This window comes from Diabrotica virgifera, chromosome 4 (genome assembly GCF_917563875.1).
Source record: "Diabrotica virgifera virgifera chromosome 4, PGI_DIABVI_V3a".
NCBI classification, from domain to species: domain Eukaryota; kingdom Metazoa; phylum Arthropoda; class Insecta; order Coleoptera; family Chrysomelidae; genus Diabrotica; species Diabrotica virgifera.
In genome coordinates, this window is record NC_065446.1 from 259,963,829 (window position 1) to 259,982,575 (window position 18,747).

At 32.3% G+C, this 18,747-nt stretch overlaps 1 protein-coding gene and 1 pseudogene across 2 annotated transcripts in view; both read right to left on the reverse strand.

Moving 5' to 3' along the window:
- The window catches only part of LOC126884147 (lateral signaling target protein 2 homolog), a 72,059-nt gene extending 67,583 nt beyond the window's left edge, over positions 1 to 4,476 (reverse strand). For both annotated transcript variants that reach the window (XM_050650017.1, XM_050650016.1), the window contains exon 1: positions 4,132 to 4,476. In XM_050650017.1, coding sequence (XP_050505974.1) covers positions 4,132 to 4,167 — 36 coding nt within the window. In that variant the 5' untranslated portion in view covers positions 4,168 to 4,476. The remainder of the gene's footprint in view (positions 1 to 4,131) is intronic.
- Positions 4,477 to 6,459: 1,983 nt separating this feature from the next.
- Positions 6,460 to 6,841, reverse strand: LOC126883852 (histone H1.2-like; annotated as a pseudogene).
- Between the last annotated feature and the right edge of the window lie 11,906 nt (positions 6,842 to 18,747).

Consider the following 18,747-nt stretch of genomic DNA (forward strand, 5'->3'; position numbering starts at 1 on the left):
TCTATAAGATCTAAACTACTTCTTAAAACTACTATTGTTGAATATTTTCTACTCTAACACTGTAATTCTACATACAATCTTTCAGCAACTATAATTTTACCTATAAAATTATTATTACTGTTATAAATTTAACAGACTGACAGACAGAACATATAAAATACATGCACTGCACTTAAGAACAATGTATCAATACATTTTAGTACTTATTGACAATCATTAATTTTAATAATGTACTCAAAAATTATAAATATTCAATTAGGAAAATTACAAAACTTAAAATTTTTAAAGTAAAAACTACACATTGCTCATTCGGAAGAAAAGTGACTCAACTCAATAAGTGCATAATTCCAGTTATCTTGTTAAAATGACTCCAAATACCCTATACTTTTACCAGGAAAAATGTCACATAGAAGTTTACTTCCAACTTGAGTAAGATGGCAGTAGTGTCATTATTCCTTTGGCGGTAAAATTAATACTATCGTTCCGGAACATTTCATCGTTTGACATCCTTTTGGACTCTCTTGAAGGAGTTCTAGGCACATTAAGCCCAAATAAACAAGTCCTTGTTGCTGGGGACTTCAATGTGGACTTTCTTGTTGACAATGCAAGTGCCCGTAAACTTCAAGGCGTTCTTGAAGGTTTTCACCTAGTCAAGACTATAAATGAATCGACAAGGGGTAATAAGTGTCTTGATAACATTTTCATGGATCCTGGATTGCCCCTGTACTCTGCTGAGGTTTTTGAGACTGGTTTTTCAGATCACAAAGGCCTGATTGTCAAATTTGAGATTCAAAAAAAGGTTACAGGTTTTACTGAGACAACTATGCTTATTAGGCCTATAACTGAAAAAGGTAAGAACATATTTTTCAACAAAGTATCGGAAGTAAACTGGGATTTTATCTATGAAGATAACACTGATGTTGAATTAAAATTCTGTCACTTTATGAATATTCTGGAAGGTTGTTTTTTAGAATCTTTTTAACAAAAAAAATATAGAGTAAGATCAGATCAATCTGAAAAGATCACATGGTTTACAAATGACCTACAGGCAATGCGGGAACATCTAAAATTTTTAGAAGAATTTTATAGGCAACATAAAAATGATAATAACCATCATATACTTAAACAATTCAGAAATCAATATAAAAATGAAATTAAGAAAGCCAAAGTGAGGTCAAATGACCAAATAATATTAAATTCAAAAAATCCACAGAAAACCATGTGGAACATGATAAACAAATATCGAGGAAAATCAGGGTCTTCATTAGAAGATCACAAGATCACGCCAAACCAGTTCAATGATTATTTTTCCCAAATTGCCACTAATATAGTTAAAGACATTCCAAAATTAAATATTGACTTTATTAATAAAATTAATTATGTCAATCATACAAACACCTTTTCATTTCTTGAAATTACCTTTAATCAAACGAGGGATATAATAAACAGCTTAAAGAATAAAAATAGCCATGATATATATGGATTTAATGTTAACCTTATTAAAATGATTAAAAATATTATTATAAGCCCACTCACTAAACTAATAAATCTATGCATTAAAGAAAATAAATTTCCATCAGTCCTTAAAAAAGCAATTGTTACACCAATTTATAAAAAAGGGGACGTTAAGAATCCAGAAAACTATAGACCTGTTTCGCTGCTTCCAATAATCTCTAAAATTGTTGAAAAAGCTATGGCAGTACAAATAACCACATTTTTTGAAAATAATAACTATTTCTCAGACTCTCAGTTCGTTTTAGAAAGGACAAATCCACAGTACTTGGCATACTGGACTTGGTCTCACATATTGTAGACTCCTTTCATAGGTTGCAGTTTAATACTGTTCTGTTTTGTGACTTGAGCAAGGCATTTGACTGTGTAGATCATGGAATGCTCTTGCAAAAACTCAAAAAATACAACTTCTGTCCTTACAGTGTAAAACTAGTTCAATCTTACTTAGAAAACAGAACACAGGTTGTGAGGGTCTCTGGGGTGTTATCGGGAAAGAGTGTTGTTAATATTGGGGTTCCCCAGGGCTCTGTTCTGGGACCCATTCTCTTTCTAATTTATATTAATGACCTTACGAGCATTAACACAAATGCAAAGTACACACTCTTCGCCGATGACACCACAGTGTCTTTTACAACTGATACACTTGGGGAGTCGCTTGAGGGTTCTATGTCTGCACAGTCAGTGACCAATGAATGGTTTTGCGTAAACCGATTACTGCTCAATGCAGCAAAAACCAACAGAGTTGTTTTTTTCTCTCAGAGACACACAGAATGTAAATGATGGTATGAGCAGTGTCAGATTTCTGGGTGTATTATTAGATCCCAAGCTTCAATGGGGTGAACATATCAACAGTCTAAGTAAAAAGCTAGCAAAAAATCTGTTTGTACTCAGGAATCTGGCATCTAATGTTTCACATAAAGTCTTAATAACAGCGTACCATGCAATTTTTCAGTCTCATCTAGCCTATGCCATTTTAGTCTGGGGTCATTCAGCAGAAATGTTGACAGTCTTTGGTTGGCAGCGTAAGGCAGTTAGAGTTCTTGCTGGTCTTTGGTATAGGGATGATTGTAGGCAAGCATATAGGTCCCTAAGAATTCTCACTGTTCCATCTCTATATATACTTGAGAACCTAATGTTTATCAAGAGGGGAGGGGCGCACTTTGAAACCCATGAGAACATACACCAACATGATACCCGATATAAACACCATCTCGTGCCAGCCTACTGGAGATTGAGGAGGTGTCAAACTGGGCCAGGATACTGGGCTATTAAATTTTTCAACAAACTTCCAGATAGTTTAAAGTGTCTTCCATTTCCATTAAATCAATTTAAGAGTACAATTAAAGATATTTTGTTAGAAAATGTTTTTTATAGTAATGAGGAATTTCTTGCATTTAAATTTTAGGATTTTATGACTTTAAGCAATGTCCATTGTTAATGTAATCAAATTTAATGTGATTTTAATGTTAGTATTTAATGTTATTAATACTCTTAGTCGTATTGTGCATCTTTTTAATTTGTATTGCGTCCAAATCTTTGTGTAATTTTATTTGACATGTGTTAAACATTTGTGTTATTGACATGAATAAACGAATCTGAATCTGAATCTGACTTTTGAGGTTATGCTGTGATGTTTGACGTGAACATATCGTTATTTATCACAAAAACTGTTACCGTTTAACACTGAAAATTAAATTAAGATCTAAAAAATGTATTTTTGTCTCCCTTGAAAAATGTTGTTTTTTGAGTTGTGACACTTTTCTTCTGAATGAGCAACATATTTATAACTTTAATTTATAATTTAGCAATTGTTGTTATTTATTGTTCACTGTATCACAAACAACAAATAGAAACTCTATGTTGTTCTTTTATTCCCATATTCAAAACAGCTTGTTTTTCCTAAAAACCTATTATTATATTCTACAACATACATTGTTGTAAACATTTACCACAGGATAAGCACAATATGATGTAATACACAAGATTAGAAAGTGTAGAAAATCACAAATACAAATTCATTTATAATTCATGACATTTGCAACATAGTTTATGTCTTTGTTTTACTAATCAACAATGAGTTCTAATAAAATGTTATTTTTAACAGTTTCTCTTGTGCTAAACTGGCAATTTTTGGTAAAAACCCTTGTTGAATGGTGGTTTATTGATCAAAACAGATCTGTGTCTGTGGGTTTTATCATTCAGGGTTTTCCTACTATTAAGAATTTCCAGCTGATGGAGGTAGATAAATGAGCAAAAAAACTGGTATTTACAATGATCTATGACAACTTGTTTTTACAAGATCTAAATGTCTTCCTAAAAGTAATATTTTTGAATATTTTCTACTGAAAAACTATAATTGTGCATACAATGTTTCAACAACTGTAATTTTAGCTTTAAAATTATTATTACTGTTATAAATTTAACAGACTGACAGACAGAACATATAAAATACAAGCATTGCACTTAAAGAACAATGTAACAATACATTTTAGTATTGACAATCATTCATTTTAATAATGTACTCAAAAATGATAAACAATACAGATAAAACTCAAAATCAACAATTTTCAACAACAAAACAGTTAAATTTGGTTGGTAAAAATACAGTTATGAGCTTACCTTTGGCTTGTATAACCACTTTCTGATAGATTCCATAATGATTTGTTGAAAGGGGGCCGTCACAAATCAAAAAACAACACTAACATCTTCCTAAATATATCGAAATAGAAAATTATTGTTAAATTAGAGCACTACTGAGAAAAAGAAACCATGTTGTCAGCTATAACATTATTAAGCACTTTTGGTCACATTTCGAGGCCTCTTAATTTACGGTAAAATTTTTGTAGTTCATTGTTTATCACAGAGTACGACGTTGTGGTTTAATCATTAGAAAAACTACGGAAAAATGAAAATTTCAACAATAAAAAGCGACAGACTAAATAAATGACTCACAAAAGCAAACTATCAAACTGCTTTTGACAGCAGTGACAGATGATTACGATGTTGCCGGACTTCGGTGACCTGATCGACAGTTTAGCTGTAACTTTCTAAAACTTTCCACTTCATTATCGAATAAAGAAACTATGAGCTTATATGGAAACAAAATATTATCGTATTATTCATAAACTGTATAATTCTTACACTGACACTTAAACTATTTCCTTTGTATAAATATAAATTGTTTTACTTTGTTAAAACTTTCTAGGAATTCTGAGCAATTCAAAAATCCGAAATATTTGGCAACTTAATAAAGTACTCTTTTTGCTGGTGACATCTGTGACAAAAACGTAAAACTAATAAATGTTTTATTTAGAAAGTAGAAAACTTCTTACGGTATGATATTTTTTATATGTGCCAACTATAAATTAAATTAATTTAAAATTATTTATTTTTGTAAATATTTTCAAAAATTCTTAATAATCAAAGAAAATTATATTTGGTAATGTGGAAGTATTAATTCTTATGTGGCTGCCATCTGTTGAGTAAACTTTTAATTTACTTTCTACGATATAAAAATCTTTTTATTTGATGAGAAACTTTTAAACTTCTGTTAAAGCTATGGCCAAGAGATGGCCCTTCTAGATGGATAAAAATAAATTTAAATCATTAAATTTTTATATAATAATATTATTCAAATTTTATTTTATTTTAGTATGTATGATTTTCCTTTACAAAATTTTCAATTTAACAAATTCCAAAATCGTTAATTCATTTATTTTTCATGTTTTAGTGCACATATGCTGCTCTGTGCCTCCTGATGAGAGACTAATAAGTTTCAAAACCGGTAGAGGTGCTTGCTGCACTCTCTGATTGTACTAGAATATGGTGCGGCTGTATTTTCGTTTTGCAACGAAATGGAAAATGGTTATTCATTTTTTATTTACAGGTTTACTCTGACTCTGATTGGAGTACGAAGGGAACCATTCTCGCTGGAAGTTTACCGCGCTGAGCAGATGGGACGTGAATTATAAATTGTAAAATTCCCTCATCTTCCTTCTTCCTTAGTCTCAGCATCCGTATGGCTTACAAATTGTAGAAGCCTACGAGGTGTAACCAGAGAAGGTTCCCATTGTTTTCAGTCTGGTGGGATGTAGAGTAACATTATGTTGTTTTATGTTTGTAGACTTCAAACGGGTATACGACTCAGTCAAAAGGAACAAACTATACTATATATTGGCTGAATTGGAACATCTTTTGGCGAGGTCCCAAAAATTTTTCGCCTGCGGCGCTTATTCACCGTTTGTATAATTACATTCTTTAATTAAATACCCTCCTTAAATTACCACGAGCCGCCACTGGTCCTGAAAGAAACATCAAAAAAACTCGACACATTCGAAAGGAAAGTACTGAGGAGAATAATACTAGGATCTCAAGGATCTGTGATGAAAAACGGAATCTTCAGAAGTCGATACAACAACGAACTTTATCAACTTTATAAGGAAGCGCCCCTGTCAGACTTCATTAGAATACAAAGATTGCAATGGGCCGGACATGTGATAAGAATGGTAGAGGATAGGCTACCAAAAAGAGCACTGAATGATAGAATGCAGGGAAAGAGACCGGTTGGAAAGCCAAGAAAGCGCTGAGAAGACACAGTAAACAGCGACGCACAAGCCCTTTTAGGAGTCCGTGTATGGAGAAGAGCAGCCACAGACAAGCAAGGGTGGAGGCAAAAAATAAAGGAGGTCAAGGCTCAATTTGGGCTGTAGTGCCGTAGAAGAAGAAGAAGTGCTTCCTGAATATATATTTTGAATAGAGTAAGGGACAAACCCTTGGCTTAAGTCTTTTGAAGTCGGAATTGTGGATGAAGACTTACTTTAGGTGCTGACCTCTTTTCAAATTTCTTCGCCTTACCGGCTTTTTCTTTGTCTTTGATGTGGCTTTTTTAGCCTTAGTCACTTTCTTTGCCGATTTTGCCTTACACAGCTAAGTTGTTCGTCCAGCTTTCTATTTTTCTCCTAAACTAGGTTTGGCAGATCCAGAAGATGAAGAGGTCGACGCTAACTTGAAAAATCCTGACGCTCCTTTCCCCTTTGTTTGCACCAACGATCCACTAGCAAATGCAGCTTTTAAATATTTTTTGATGAACGGTGTAACTTGTCCCGCGTGTATTTTGTAATTTGAAGTTGAAGCGATATATTTCTTGATAGCTTGAAGAGAGAAGAACCACCTCTTTCCTTGAGACCTTGTATAGCATTGTTCAGATGTAGGCGGATGGGAAGGCATTGCCCGTGGGCTTTTTGCCTTCTTTTCGTTTTGGGTGGTAAAGATGTTTGTTGCTTTTTGCAGATGCCAACGTAGCCGAAGCAGCTGATGAAGGAGCGGCCATTGCGTTGGAGATATAAAATTGGAGATATAAAATAAAATGTTGGAGATATAAAATAAAATGCGTAATGTTAATATGCGGTAGGTGGTGATTCGCTGACTAAAAATCGAACAAAAAAAATCTTAAGTGTACCTAAATACTTTTTAAGTTATACTTCTTTACGATCGAAAGTGAAATTTTATAATTCTCTGGCGCATGCGCAGACAGACAGTATGTAGTTCGTTGCTAATCATTCAAATTATGTATGTATCAGCGCAAAAATAAGTCATTAAAAGAATATATTAGTGTTTTTAGTAAATGTATTATTTATTATAATTTCTGTGCGTAAGATAATAAAATATCTATTTTTATACTTCACTTGATTTATTTGTCACCGTGCGTGATGTGTAATTATATCCGAGACGTTGTTCTGAAGCTATTTCCTTGTGGCATTTTTATGATTATTTATATGGGAAATAAGCCACAATTAAAATGAAAAAAATAATTTTATTAACGTTTCGACGCCCAAATCGGGTGCCGTTGTCAAAATACAAAATATTACTAAAATAAACTAAAGTGTTGTTGCTAAGCAAAAAAAATTCTTCTAATAATTTATTTAATTTCACTCATTTATATTGGCAATTCAGACATATATTATACATTTTAAAGTAGAAGACTTTAAAATGATATTGCCAATATTTATGAGTTGCGTTCCTGGGACGACTTACTGAAAGATAGTTCATTCGATTACATGAAATTAACCCCAACTCAAGAATATCCGTCATAAAAAATTATAGCATGTGATATGTCTTTAAAAAGACAACCAAATGCAACGACAGTAAAATTCTCGCGTTAGAGACTTCATAGTAAATCACAAGGGAAAACCAGGAAAAAACCCTGTGATACTATCCCGACATCGTAAGTATTTGGTCTTACATTAATTTACTCTCAAAAAATAATACCAAATTCTGACTTGTAACATGTTTAAATTATAAATATTATTAATAATACTAGATATATAAGTAATACTAAAATATAAAATATGTACTAGCTCGATATTATTGACTTACTAATCTTGGTATTTTCTTTCTATTGACTTCCTTTTTCAGTATGGGTAACCACATCCTACTGCATTCTACCGAGGAATTTGCGACACAATTGGTTTCATTTAGCATAATTAGAGCCGCTTCTTTGATTTTTCTCTTTTTACTATCTGATTCTTTCAGGACTATACTTGAATCTCTCCACTGAACTCTATGTTCATTATCCCATGCGTGTTGACATATTTCTTCTTCTTCTTCAGGTGCCATCTCCGCTACGGAGGTTGGCAATCATCATAGCTATTTTAATTTTTGAGGCAGTAGCTCTAAATAGTTGTTTCGAGCTGCATCCAAACCACTCTCTCAGGTTCTTCAACCATGAAATTCGTCTTCTTCCGATGCTTCTTCTGCCATCTATCTTTCCCTGCATTATGAGTCGTAGGATGCCATACTTCTCGCCCCGCATCACATGTCCGAGATACTGTAGCTTCTTTTCTTTAATTGTAAGTTCAACTTCCTTTTCTTTACCTATTCTTCTCAGTACTTCATTGTTTGTAACTCTATCTACCCAGGAAACCCTCATAATTTTTCTATAGGTCCACATTTCAAAGGCGTTAAGTCGTCTCATTGTCTCTACATTTAACGTCCATGATTCCACTCCATAGTATAGAACACTGTAGACGTAACATTTTGTTAGGCGTACTTTAAGAGCTAATGTTAAATCTTTGCTACATAGGACCTTTTTCATTTTTATAAAATTAGAACGTGCTTTTTCGATTCTGACTTTTATTTCTGCAGTGTAGTCATTATTTTCTGTTATAAGTGTTCCTAGGTAAGTGTACTTTTTTACTCTTTCGATCTGCTGGCCCTCTACTATCAAGATTTCGTTAGTATTATGGTTGTTTTTACTAATTTTCATAAACTTCGTCTTTTTGATATTGAGAGAGAGTCCGTACTCCCTACTACACTTTACTATTTTACTCATGAGTCTTTGCAGGTCTTGTAAACTATCGGCTATTATTACTGTATCATCTGCATATCTGATGTTGTTAACTAAGACTCCATTTACTCTTATGCCGACTGTTTCATCTTCCAGAGTTTCTCGCATTACCTCTTCAGAATAAGCGTTAAATAATAGAGGTGATAGTATGCAGCCTTGCCTGACTCCTCTCTTTATTTCCATTTCTTCAGATGTTTCTTTTTCAATTCTTACTATTGCTCGCTGATTGTAATAGAGGTGTGTTATTAGTCTTAAATCTCTTTCATCTAGGTTTTTATTTTTTAAGATTTCCATGAGTCGATCATGTTTTACTTTATCAAACGCCTTATTGTAGTCTATAAAACAGACGTAAAGAGGATGGTTAACATCCAAACATCTCTGTGTCAGCACGTTGAAGGAGAATAATGCCTCTCTGGTACCCATACCATTGCGGAACCCATATTGAGTGTCACTAATATCCAGCTCCAGTTTAGAGTGTATTCTGGCGTGGATAATTTTCAATAGAATTTTCAAGGTATGTGACATTAAGCTTATGGTTCGGTAGTCACTGCATTCTTTTGCATTCACCTTCTTTGGCAAACACACAAAGGCTGATGTCAACATTTCTCTGGGGATGATTCCTGTAGTATAGATAGCGTTGAACAGTTCTACTATTATGTCCAGGTTTTTCTCGTTGACCAACTTTATCAGCTCGCTAGGCAATTCATCTGGACCAGCAGATTTATTGGTTTTCATAGAGTTTATTGCCTGACTAACCTCTGATTTGGTTATCTCTGGTCCTACATCTCCCGTTTGGCTATCTACGGATGTACTAGCTTCTCTCTGGTCATGAAATAGTTCCTCGATATACTCTTTCCATCGTCGTAGTTTTCGTTTTGTCTCCATTATAATATTTCCATTTTTGTCGAGCAATATATTTGAGGTTCTTCTATTTCCTATTCCGGCTAGTTCTTTGACTTTTTTATGTAGGTTGAAGTTGTCATATGTGTTTTGCAGTTCTTCTATTTCTTTACATTTTTCAGAGAAGTAGGTTTCTTTAGCCTCCCTAATTTTTCTTCTTATTTGGTTTTGAAGCTGTTTATAGCGGGTCTTATTAATGGTTTTGTTTTTTCTTCTTTCATTCATCAACTCTAGAATTTCCTCCGTCATCCATTCTTCTTTCTTACATTTGGTTGTAGTAAGTACTTTCTTACTTGGTTCTAATATAGAGGTTTTGAAGAATTGCCACTGCTGTTCTACGTTGCAATAATTTCCTGGGTTTCTGTCTAGATTTGTGTTGATTTCGTGTTTCAGATTTTCTTTTGTTTCTTCTGACTTTAGTTTCTGTATGTTAAGTTTATTGTTGTTGCGGCTTTTTTGCGTCTTTTTTAGTTGAAGTTGAAACCTAGCAATAAGAAGACTGTGATCAGAGTATACGTCTGCTCCTGGATATGCCTTTACTGCCTGAATTGAGTTTCGATATCTGTGCTTTATTAGGATGTAGTCAATTTGATTTCTGACAATTTTGTGCTCTTTGTCAGCTGGTGATTTCCATGTATACAGGCGTCGCTTAGGTAATTTAAAAAATGTATTTGCGGCTATAACATTATGCTCCTGGCAAAATTCTATTAGGCGATCTCCTCTGTCGTTTCGTTCGCCAAGCCCATATGATCCTACATTAGGGTAGCATTTTCCTTCGCCAATTTTTGCGTTGAAATCACCCATGATCACTGTTATGTCTCTAGATGCTGTGAGATGTAATGTTTTCTGGAGTTCGCTATAAAAGTTTTCTATTTCTTCTTCATTTTTGTCAGCAGTTGGCGCATAAATCTGGATTAGGTTCATTTTTCCATGGGTTGTCAATAACTGCAACATTATTATTCTTTCGGACATCGGAACGAAGCCTGTTACTGATCTCGTTACTTTTTCGCTGAGGATCATAGCAACTCCATATCTGTGTTGGGTGTCGCTGCTTCCAGAGTAATATATTCGTCCATTGTTTGTATTGAGTTCGCCAGAGCTGACCCATCTTGTATCGCTTATTCCTAATATATCGATATCTAGTCGCATCATCTCTTGCTGTATATTCTTCAGTTTCCCAGGTTCATACATACTTCTTACATTCCATGTAGCGATTTTGTAGGTGGATTTGTATATATTTAGTGAACAGGGATTTCGCTGACTAACGGCCTGGGAAGCCCTGTCGTTACTGTTGTTTCTTCCCCTGCCGAATCTTGGCATCCGAGTTGACATATTTGAGATCTCTCAAATTCTCTATTTTTAATATAAGATTGATGTTCACTTATTCTAACGTCTAATGGTCTTGATGTCTCACCTAAATAAAATTGTTCGCATTCACAAGGTATTTTATAAATGCAATTTTTTGTTCTTTCTTGATCATTGTTAGGTTTAGTTTTAGATAGAATAGATCTCAATGTGTTTGTTGTTTTGAATGTTGTTGAAATGTTGAATTTATTTCCTATTGTTTTAAGTTTCTCGGATAGTCCTTTTATATATGGTATTGATATTTTCCTCGTATTATTTCTGGTGAATGTTGTAGGATCCCGTTCTAAGTTGTTCTGTTCCATGCGATCCAATCTTGACAATTCCTTATTTATAAACGATAAAGGATAATCATTTTTTAATAAAACAGATGTTAACAATTGTTTTTCTGCTAAAAAGGAATTTTCGTTAGAACAAGTAATTTTGGCTCTATCATATAAGGATTTAATGATTCCCTTTTTAACGTTGATGTTGTGATTTGACTTGTAATTGAGATATCTGTTGGTGTGTGTTGGTTTTCTATACACTTGAGTCTCATATCCAATATCCTTCTTTGAGATCAAAACATCGAGGAAAGGTAGGCTGTTATTGTATTCCTTTTCCATTGTAAATTTTATTGTCTCTTCTTGATCGTTTATAATATTCAGGAATGTATCCAACAATTCTGATCCATGAGGCCATATTGAAAACACATCATCTACATATCTCCACCATACTGTGGGTTTTAAATTTTGTTTAGAAATAATATTAGTTTCGAAATCCTCCATAAATATATTAGCCAATAATGGAGATAAAGAAGAGCCCATTGCTAGACCAAAATTTTGTTTATAGAATTCATTGTTTAGTTGAAAATAGGTATTATGGGTACATAATGTCAATAACTCCATTATAGCTGATACATTTAGTCTTGTCCTAGTTGCCAATGTATTATCATTCTCTAATTTCGTTTTGATTATGTTTAAAGTTTTATCTAATGGTACATTTGTAAATAAACTGTTTATGTCAAAACTTACTAAAATATTATTTGGATTAAATTCAATAGTTGATAATTTGTTTAAAAAATGTTTTGTATTTTTTATAAAAGTGTCATCATTATTAGCAAATGGTTTTAGAATGTTTAATAAGAATTTTGATAGTTCACTACAAGGAGAATTGATGGTACTACAAATGGGTCTAAGTGGTATGTTCGCTTTATGAATTTTCGGCACTCCATAAAAATGTGGTGTCTTACTGTAGTGAGGTGTCATTAATTTTCTTTGATAGTATGTTAGATCATTTTTAAATTTGAATAAAGCTCTATATATTTTGTTTTCCAGTGTCTTCGTTGGATCCTTCGTTAATTTGCTATAAGGTCCATTTGTAATTAGATCTGTAATTTTGTCCTCATATTGTATTTTATTCATTATTACAGTTGCATTGCCTTTATCCGCTGGTAGGATTGTTATGGAGTCATCATTTCTTAAAGTTTTTAAAGCCTTCATTTCCTCTTTGCTGATGTTCTGTTCAATTTGATTAGACTTTTCCAATTCAAGTTTACATAGTACCCTATATTGTTCTTTTTCATGAGTTGGTAGACACTGGGATATTTTCTCCACTGAGCTGATTATGTCTAATTTTGGAATAGATGGATGAGTAACAGCATAGTTTAAACCTTTTGACAATACCAAATTTTCCGTTGCATTTAAATGTCTATTTGATAGATTGACAACTGTCGTTAATATGTCATTATTTCTATTTAGGTTATCAAAAGTATGTAAACTATTTTGTTCTAAAAGATTATTAAATTTATTTAAATGTATATTTCTTTGTTTCTGATATGAATTTTCATAAATTATATGTAAACTAAAAATAATTCGATCAAAATCAGAATTTGATATCATTCCGAAAAGTAAATCTTCAATACTTACGATGTCTTGTTCGATAAAAAATAAATTTGACCTGTGAAATTGCAACCTTTCCCGGATCATCGACAAACTGGCTCTATGTAGAATATTTTGAAGTCTTCTGCTTGAGTATGCTGGCCGTAACCTCAAGCCCTTTGGTATTATGTTGTTATTTCTACATCTTTTTAAAAATTTTATTGAATTTTGACAATGTGCCAGTTTCTCGTAGAAGGTTTCCAATTTCCTAAAATTTTGACACACGATAGGCCCATACCGGTTTCTTAATGTTGTTCTGAAGCTATTTCCTTGTGGCATTTTTATGATTAATTATTTATATGGGAAATAAGCCACAATTAAAATGAAAAAAATAATTTTATTAACGTTTCGACGCCCAAATCGGGTGCCGTTGTCAAAATACAAAATATTACTAAAATAAACTAAAGTGTTGTTGCTAAGCAAAAAAAAATTCTTTAAAAACATAAGATGTAGATCTTTGAAACACACTCAGTGAACCAAAGATCCAAGGTTATTGGTTTAACGACCACTCGTACAAAATCAAATAGATGAAATAGAGAATGTGGAAAAATCCCCTTACGAACAATTCACACATCCACCATTTCGGGCTGGGAAAAATTTTTCGAATAGAATCAAAGATCCAAACACCAGTTCTTAGAAATGTGTTTCGCCCTCTTCAACCTCTCTGGGCTCGTCGGTAAAGACAAGAGGTTGAATATCTTTAGACACATTCTAATCAAAAAACAACATTCGAGACCTAGACATAGAAGGTGCGTAAGTCTACGGCAAATCCGACAATGACAGTCTCAAGTTTTAATTCCCTAATTACTTAAAGTAAGTAAAATATATGTTTAAAAACATAAGATGTAAGGGGATTTTTCCACATTCTCTATTTCATCTATTTAAAAAAATTCTTCTAATAATTTATTTAATTTCACTCATTTATATTGGCAATTCAGACATATATTATACATTTTAAAGTAGAAGACTTTAAAATGATATTGCCAATATTTATGAGTTGCGTTCCTGGGACGACTTACTGAAAGATAGTTCATTCGATTACATGAAATTAACCCCAACTCAAGAATATCCGTCATAAAAAATTATAGCATGTGATATGTCTTTAAAAAGACAACCAAATGCAACGACAGTAAAATTCTCGCGTTAGAGACTTCATAGTAAATCACAAGGGAAAACCAGGAAAAAACCCTGTGATACTATCCCGACATCGTAAGTATTTGGTCTTACATTAATTTACTCTCAAAAAATAATACCAAATTCTGACTTGTAACATGTTTAAATTATAAATATTATTAATAATACTAGATATATAAGTAATACTAAAATATAAAATATGTACTAGCTCGATATTATTGACTTACTAATCTTGGTATTTTCTTTCTATTGACTTCCTCTTTCAGTATGGGTAACCACATCCTACTGCATTCTACCGAGGAATTTGCGACACAATTGGTTTCATTTAGCATAATTAGAGCCGCTTCTTTGATTTTTCTCTTTTTACTATCTGATTCTTTCAGGACTATACTTGAATCTCTCCACTGAACTCTATGTTCATTATCCCATGCGTGTTGACATATTTGAGATCTCTCAAATTCTCTATTTTTAATATAAGATTGATGTTCACTTATTCTAACGTCTAATGGTCTTGATGTCTCACCTAAATAAAATTGTTCGCATTCATTTAACATCCAGGAACGCAACTCATAAATATTGGCAATATCATTTTAAAGTCTTCTACTTTAAAATGTATAATATATGTCTGAATTGCCAATATAAATGAGTGAAATTAAATAAATTATTAGAAGAATTTTTTTTGCTTAGCAACAACACTTTAGTTTATTTTAGTAATATTTTGTATTTTAACAACAGCACCCGATTTGGGCGTCGAAACGTTAATAAAATTATTTTTTTCATTTTAATTGTGGCTTATTTCCCATATAAATAATTAATTATATCAGAGACGTCAATAACACGGGGCTTGATAGCTTGGTTGGTAGAGCATTGGACCAGAGATCGAGAGATCCCGGGTTCAAATCCCGGACGATTCATCTTTTTTTAAATTTTAATTTTTGGTATTGTTTTAATAAAATTTTTTTGAAAGTAAGGAAGTTAGTTTAATATTAAAATAAAATACAAATAAACTGTTAAGTATTTATTTCGTTGAAATTATACAATAGAAGTATAACTTCTTACGTGCATACAAAGTACACACACATTCTTTTTTTCCACTACTTTACTTCCCGATCTTACACGAATCACGAATCGTTTCTTTCATCGTCATAATTTCGTTCAAAAACATTTCTCACAGTAATCAACGATACCCATGTGACTAGTCGTCAAAACGAAAATGAAAACAAACAAGTAAAACAGGACACTAATCAGGAATCGATTGCTTGATATCCTTATAGAATTGTTGTGTTATCAACAGGAGCAAATCTGCTGTTGCGTTGGGGTGGATGACCGTATTCATGTCGAACAGTTAATATAATAGAGATGTGCCAGAAGATACTCCCCAGAGACGTACCGGCTTAATTGATCCCTGATGATTGGGGCGGGCGCGAAAAGTCTCAGGAATACACCCCAGCCGACGAGAGATTGGACATTGGCGTACCTACGTGAGAAATATACAGGGAAGGAAACAATGACCATCTCTTAAAGAATGTTTTGAATCTATAGTTCAAGTTATGTAAGATGTAAATGATAGATACATTTCAAGTAAATTCTTGAAATTCTTCCTCCTTTTCTTCTTCCTTTATATAAGCAACTTTACTTGTTATTTGGTGGATTGTTGAATCTATGGAAGATTGTCACTCCATCTCTTGTGTGGTCGACCGATTCTTTTTCTACCACTTGGTGTTTTGTCCCTTGCTATTCTAACGACTCTTGTACCACCATTCTATTGATGTAACTGTTCCATTTTTTCTATTTAGTGTCCACTTGTTTATACCCTATTAGTCTAGTAGAATAAAATTACACTACATGTAAATCAAAATGTAAATTCGTACAGGTTGAAACAAATTTTATATCAAAGTTTAGGTGGGTACAAAAGATATTTTCAAGAAAGTATCCAAATCATACAAGGGGATCATCGTTTAAATAATTAAAAAGGGGTTATTTTTGCAAAAAATTACTTTTTTAACTGCTGAGGTCATTCAATTACTAATGAAGGTCTATAGGATTGTTTTCTGCAAAGTCGAAAGGTAAATCTTTGACATAAGACTTACTAAATTAAATTTGACCCCCTATTGATTTAAATAATTATACATAAAACTTCAAAAACACATTTGAAAAAAATTATTTTTAGCGTTTTAAATATGCACTATAAAATATTTTATTTTACAGAAGAAGTTGCGCTATGTTATCAGTATTAATCAGAAAAAAAAGAATGTAATTATAAAATAAAAATAATAATAATAATTCATGTAATCGAATGAACTATCTTTCAGTAAGTCGTCCCAGGAACGCAACTCATAAATATTGGCAATATCATTTTAAAGTCTTCTACTTTAAAATGTATAATATATGTCTGAATTGCCAATATAAATGAGTGAGATTAAATAAATTATTAGAAGAATTTTTTTGCTTAGCAACAACACTTTTGTTTATTAGTAATATTTTGTATTTTGACAACGGCACCCGATTTGGGCGTCGAAACGTTAATAAAATTATTTTTTTCATTTTAATTGTGGCTTATTTCCCATATAAATAATTAATCATAAAAAAAAAATGCCACAAGGAAATAGCTTCAGAACAACAAAAAAGAATGTGTGTGTACTTTGTACGCACGTAAGAAGTTATACTTCTATTATTATGATTTCAACGAAATTAATATACTTAACAGGTTATTTGTATTTTATTTAAATTTAAACTAACTTTCTTTACCTACCACTTTTAAAAAATTTTTATTAAAACGATACCAAAAATATAAAAAAAATATGAATCGTCCGGGATTTGAACCCGGAACCTCTTGATCTCCGGTCACACGCTATACCACTGCGCTATATCCCTTTTGTTTTGACATGTTACAAGATTTCTCATACATACTGACAAATTTAATACAAAAATACTTTAAATATACTTACTATTATTATTAAATATCTTATTCCCAAGGAAGACAAATCCAAAGATAAAAAAATTATAATAAATAATACATTTACCAAAAACACTAATATATTCTTTTCACACCTTTTCTTGCACTGATATATTTATACATAACTTGAAAGATTCAACAACTAAAACTAAACGGCATAGATAGGGACCGTTCAAGTATTACGTAACGCAGGTTGGGGGAGGGGGTGAAAAATCTTCAAAAATCGCGTTATGTAATACTTTAACGCTCCCATACTGTCTGTGTGCGCATGCGCGCAGTATTATGAAATTTTACTCTCAATCGCGCCTAAAGAAGTATAACTTCAAAAATTGGTCAAAAAATATTTAATATTTTTTGAGATATTGAATTTGTTTATTAAATGTTACTATATTTTTAATTGCAAATACGCGGTTGTTGCCAAAGACATATTCACCTGCTTAAGATCTCATTATTTTTATTTTATATGTATATTTTCGATAAATGTATTGAAAAATTTATATTTCAATTTAACTTACCCCTAAAATGGCATTTGAAAATTATTCAAATTTGTTTATAATTTGTTTTTTTTAATAACATCGCGAGGATTAAATATTTTGAAATGCCCCTTCGATGATTGGGTTCCTGGGAATTTTTCACTAATTAACAAATTTTTTGTCTTTTTTTCCTCTTCTTTTTTTTCTCTATACGGGCCCTTTTAGGATTAAATTTCATTATGAATGTTGAATCGCTAAGTTGTAGAATTTAGACCTAGAAATATTAAGATTGGTCTAAGGTCACTTAAATAAAATGTGGCTACTTACTGAGTTGCAGGGTGTTTTATTTAAAAATTTAAAAATTATTTTTACCAAGTACTTTCAAACTATTTGCCGTATCCTTATCATACTTGGCAGAAAGTGTGGGTACTATACAATTTACTAAATTGTGATAAACAAAAGTTTCTAGCTGCTACCAGAGGCGTACGACAGGGGATAGTTAATGGTTGACCCTTCCCAAATTCTACGCCACTGAGGGAATTACTATTTTAGCGAAATTTTTCGATTCTCCAATACTTTCTATGTAAACAACATACTCTTTACTGGTAACGATTAAGTCATTAGTTTTCGAGATATTGGACGTTAAATATGAAACGGCATAGTGATTTTGATTCATTCATTCATTCATTTTAAACTTCCAATATCTCTCAAACTGATGACTTTATCGATACCAATAAAATGATTTACATACAAAGTATTGGAGAATCGAAAAATTTCGCCAAAATAGTAATTCACTCAGTGGCTTAGAATTTGGGAAGGGTCAATTATTCACTATCCCCTGTCGTACGCCTCTGGCACTAGCTAGAAATGTTTATTAATCACAATTTAGTAGGGTGTATAATAGCCACACTTTCTGCCAAGTATGATAAGGATACGCCAAATAGTTTTAAAGTACTTTACTTGGTAACAATAATTTTTAAATTTTTAAATAAAACACCCTTTAACTCAGTAAGTAGCCACATTTTATTTAAGAGATTTTAGTTAAATCTTCATATTTTTAGGTTTAGAATTTACAAAATTTAAATCTAAAAGGGCCCGTAGTAATATAACTCCAAGAAAAAAAGAAGAAGAAAAACGACAAAAAAA